This window comes from Corvus brachyrhynchos, unplaced genomic scaffold (genome assembly GCF_000691975.1).
Source record: "Corvus brachyrhynchos isolate BGI_N302 unplaced genomic scaffold, ASM69197v1 scaffold26, whole genome shotgun sequence".
Classification (NCBI taxonomy): Eukaryota; Metazoa; Chordata; class Aves; order Passeriformes; family Corvidae; genus Corvus; species Corvus brachyrhynchos.
This window is the reverse complement of record NW_008239324.1, coordinates 4,758,595-4,763,511: the sequence shown is the minus strand read 5'-3', so window position 1 is coordinate 4,763,511 and position 4,917 is coordinate 4,758,595. Positions and strand designations below refer to the sequence as shown.

General features: G+C 50.7%; 1 protein-coding gene across 1 annotated transcript in view; it reads right to left on the bottom strand.

The window, feature by feature from the left end:
• Positions 1 to 262: 262 nt before the first annotated feature.
• EDC4 (enhancer of mRNA decapping 4) overlaps positions 263 to 4,917 on the bottom strand; it is a 29,614-nt gene continuing 24,959 nt past the window's right edge. The window contains 4 exon segments of the mRNA XM_017740881.1: positions 263 to 1,307; positions 2,588 to 2,751; positions 3,409 to 3,628; positions 4,823 to 4,917. The exon segment at positions 4,823 to 4,917 is cut by the window's right edge and continues 32 nt beyond it. Of these exon segments, the coding sequence (XP_017596370.1) occupies positions 1,115 to 1,307; positions 2,588 to 2,751; positions 3,409 to 3,628; positions 4,823 to 4,917 (672 nt within the window). The 3' untranslated portion in view covers positions 263 to 1,114.

Sequence of the window (4,917 nt, the reverse complement as noted above, 5' to 3'; positions counted from 1 at the left end):
GAGACATTTTTGCTGTGAAAAGGGGAATTAATGTCCCCTTCCCACAGCCAGCAGCCCACCATCACCTCCTGGCTCTCCCAGGAAGCAGAGACCACTATGCCCTGCTGGACTCATGCAGGAAGGCTTGAGCAGAGACTCAAGAAAAAATCTGGGAAGAGAGAGGGCATCCTGGCCCCCCTCAGGCTCCAGCCTGGAGATGGTTTGATACCCTCAAAGGCCCCTCAGTCTTCCCTCCATCACACAACAGAAGAAGGTTTCCACCTTTTTTTTCTCAAAAAGTTTTTTATTGAATTGTTCTTAATGTTATTTCCAAAAAAACCCAAAAAACAAAAAACAAACAACAAAACCCCCCAAAATTTAGATAAAAAGAAAAACCTCGGTGTAAAATCAAAACTAATGTCTGAAACATGGACATGCTCTGATGCACAACAGAACCGGTGGCCCCCCCGGGGCTCTTGCAGTTTGCTGCTGCCTCAGCACCCTGACCCAGAGCCCCTCCCTGGGGCACTCCAGGGGCATCACCCCCTGCCCAAACCTGCCTCACTGGGCCAGGTGGGCAGGGCACCCCACTGTGGATCTGGAATTAACGAACCTCAGAATAACTAACTAATTAACGAATTTTAACTAACCCCTCTCGCTCAGCTGAGCTCCTCCCTGTGCCTATCCCAGGGAGGAGGAGTTTGAGCCCTTCACTAAGGTGTGGGTACAGGTTTCTGGTCAGCGAGGAGCGCGTGGCCCCGGCAGCCCCCGTGCTCGCGCTCAGCGCACACCTCCCTTCTCTCTTGCTGATGGCAGCAGATCCAAACCTTTAAAGGGGTAAGAAATCCATCGGCTTCTGCTGCATGAGACATGGACTGCCAGCCAGCCTTGGGGACGGATGGGCAGGTGAAGAAGAGATTTAACTCTCAAAAAAGAGGCTATTTAGGAAAAATAAGCCAAGTGAATGTTCAGTGACTATCTGGAACTATACACAGATGGCGTTTGCCTTAGAGACATCACACACGTGTTGATAGCTTTTCTGGCAAGAGCTCTGAACACCAGCCAGACATCGTTAGTAACTACGGATCTGCTGGGTGGGCCTCGGTGGAGCAGCCCACCAGGCAGCCAGGTCCTCCTAGGTCATGCCAGGGGTGACCAGGCCCTGGAGCATGATCATGAGGCGACGTGCAGGTTTGCTCAGCGGGTTGTGGGGTTCCACCTGGAGGAACTGGAAGAGCTTTTGCCGCACCTGGTTCATCACTGACCCCATGTGGTCTCGGGTGATGGGGTCGCTTTGGTCCAGGTGCATCACTGCATCCTCCAAGTAGCTGAAGGAGAGAGAGCAAGGTTAGGACCAAACCCAGCATATGATCCCAATCTGATTCAGTTCACGTTAGCACTGAAGATGCACAATTTTGCTCCCTACTCCACCCAAACTCTGCAGTATGTTCAGCCGTCAGGAAATAAATGTTCCTGACTCACAGCAGAGTCCACCTATCCCTTCCTCAACATCTGAGGGCAGCCTACAGCTCCCAGCCTGCCCACCTGCCCCACAACCTGACTGCTGGAACCAAGGTAGGTGCAACAGTCAGTGAGAACTCCCCATGGTGCTGGAGGTGGCTCTCAGTAAATATTTTCTTAAATGCTTTTAGAGCAGAATTAGTCACTCATTAGACAGTAAAACTTGTCAGCAGTGAGGCTCAGTTTGTGTAGGGTTACATCTAAGATCCATCCAAGAAGGGGTGGGAGAAGATCAAGACTTTCACCAACAAGACACTCTGAAGTTCAGATGAGCCATCAGCTTTCAAGCCACAGCCTGAGTAAGGCAATGTGGTCACTGTAGGTTTTCAATAACAACGCAGTTTAAACTTCACAGTAGCAGCTTTAACCTCAATTACCAGCTTGTCTGTAACTTAAAGCTCTTTTCAGTTTTTCTAGCTTGCTTTATTCCTATGAAGTTGAGTTAAAAAATTCGATTTAAGCAGTTTTTCCCCACAAGCCATAGTCAAAACCTGTAGGTACCTTAACAATTTAGCTTTTAAGGGCAGATAGCAGGGCTTTGACTCACACACTAAAAATGCTCATGGCAAGTATCAGCACAGTCACTATTTTGTCACACAAGCTTTGCTTGGAACATCCACCAGAAATTATTCCAGTAGCTCCTGCTGCAACCTCCCACTGAGCCTTTCTGACAGTCACGACAAGAAACTGTCGACACAAAGTCCAGTGTTGGGTTAAGAGTTGAGGACAGAACAAACTTACCCTGGATATTATACTATCCAGGGAACATGGCACTATCCCTCCTTTTGCCTCTACATGGAAATCGTTCCTTAGGGAATGGAGATCACTGCACAGGCTGTAAATATTTACATGCTACAGTTCCAGAGGTACCAGCACCTGCTGCTGGGTACTCCTTCCACTACTACCTCAGGGCAGCAAAGCTTTCCATGGCAATGCTGACATACTTTTCTGAGTTACCACTGGCTGTAAACACGCCAGTAACAGGCTACAGAGGCTCCAACTTTCATCGAAGCACCACCTTCCACTTGCAAGCAGTGAATTTAAAGCCAGTGCCAAGAACAGGACCCTGTTCTCTGGTCATACTCACTTCAGCTTCAGTTCCGTACGAGTGCCCAGATCTGAGGAGAGCTGCTGGATGAGGGAGAGCAGCACAGGCTGGGACAGTGGGCACGGATGCTGTCCAAATACTTGCTGAGTATCCACAGTCTCACAGACATACAGAACCAGGTTGAGATCAGCTGCTGTTAGAGCCTGCAAGGAAGACACAGCTAGAAATGCACAGGGAACAACAGGCGGGTGAGGGACACGGGACAGAGTGACCGCCCTGAGACGCTCAATGGCTTGACAGCCTCCTCTGGGAGCAAAACTCTCTGCACCTCTGCTGTACAGGCCAGCAGGGCCATCTTTAGGCTCTTGCTCTATGCTCTGAGGACACCTGTGTCTGTGCCAGACAGAGGGGAGCAGGTTACTGTCAGCAGCATGGGGCAGGGCCAGCAGTGCTATCATTCCCAGAAGGGTTTGTCTGCAGCAGCTCTAAGGGATCTGCTTACATGTTCAAAGTCAAAGACAAGGTCAGGCCCCAGCTGGTAGATCTGCCTGGAGAGGCTTATGAAGCTGTTGCTCTTCAGAGGTGCGCCACGTGTCACCACTGATGGCAAAACATGCTGGTTTACTGGAGCACTGACACTGTCCTGACAGGGCATGGGCAGGGATGAAGGAAAAATGGAACCTGCATGGCTCTGGCTTCACCTGCATGAGAGGAACTGCACGCCTCAAGCACTCCACTGCCACAGGTCTTTCAGTCAACTCCTGTGTAAGCCGTTGTGAGATTATGTGCCCACCCCAAGGAGTCCTTTTTCCTTCTTGGTCCCCAACAAGCAGTGGATGACTACCAGGAAAACTAGGTACCTGCTGGAAAGCTTGATTGAGGTGTCCCTGCTGGAGCAGCTGAAGGATGTGAGTCTGCTGGGACTGGAAATCCATGTGAGTAGAGGGGATGGGTGTCCCGGCTGCCGAGCGCATTGCCTGGACAATGCTCGAGGTGACAGCTGCTTGCTGCTCCTTCATAGCCAGGCTCACTTCTCCTTTAATGACTCTCTGCACCTGGGCCAAAATAGACTCCTGCATGCTGAGAAAAACAAAACAGAACCCATGGGCACCTCTGAGAATGAAGAGCTGAGGGATAACACTGCACAAAGCTTATACCAGTGAGAAAGCACAGGCTGGTTTGCTTATTGTAGTGTGGCTCCCAAAGGGTTCATACAAATAGATCTGAGGCACAGGCAACTCTGTGGCCAACACCACACTGTCCCAGGGTGCACTTGGAAGATGCTGAAATTCTGTGCAGGAAAGTGACATTTCAGGGAACTAAGTCTCTCATTAAACAACGTTTTAAATCTTTAATGCCTCTGGCTTACAAGCAAGGCAACTCAGCTGTGGGGTTATCTCCAAATGGGGCCAGCTTCCTATATGAGATCTGTTAGATGCAGTTCCTAGTGTGCAGATGACACCTTTAGAATGAGAACACACTTATACTGTGCCTGTGACTTCTCCACAGAAGAGCAGTTCACAGTGCAGACTCTGCTGCTCTGTGTGACACCTTTTCCCTCAAGGGCTGGATTCTTCCCTCTTACAAAGGGTACAAAGTACCAAACTTGCTCTACCGCAGGTAGAAAGCAGGACTTCCCTGGGAACAAGCACAGCCCGTGCAACAAGACCAGGATTTAGTCTGGTGGCCTTTCTGGCAACTCTGGCCTGCACTGAAGACCCCAGTGTGCTCTGACATATGTTCTAGTGGCTTAAAATAGACAGGGTTGCTCTGTCTGGCCAGTGCAGACTCACAATGTCTGGCAATCGGCCACTGCCTCATGGCATGAATGTGCTGGAGGCACTGCTGGGATCCCATCCTGAAACCAGGAGGGCAAAGCATGAACTGCTGCAGAGCAGCTGGGGGGAGAGAGAGTAGCCCGTAGAAACTCTATGCCTGAGGACACGGAGTAGAGAAAAGCCTTCAAAAGACTCCTCTGAAATGATCTTCAGGAAGTGCTCACATTTGAGTGTGCTTAGGGGGTGCCTTAGATCCTTCTGTTCTCCATTGTGCACATGGGACCAGGGGAAAGGCAGGCCCTGAGCTTCCCAGTACAGCTGGGAAACCTTCTGTGGGCAACATTCACCAGCCCATGTGCTTTGCCATATGTGCAGGGCCAACAAGCAGCCCAACAGCACTCCTGGCTTGTTTCCACAACTAAGCAGGGAGAGGTGCTTGTGACACGCATGTACCTCTCAGCGATACCTCCTTCCACAAGCCCAGCTGCCAACTTACTTGCCCACGATGATGTGCAGCTGGTGCTGCACCTCAGCATGGACACTGGCTGCGATGGTGGACGCCAGCTGCTCCGTGGTGCTCTGGAAGGTGCT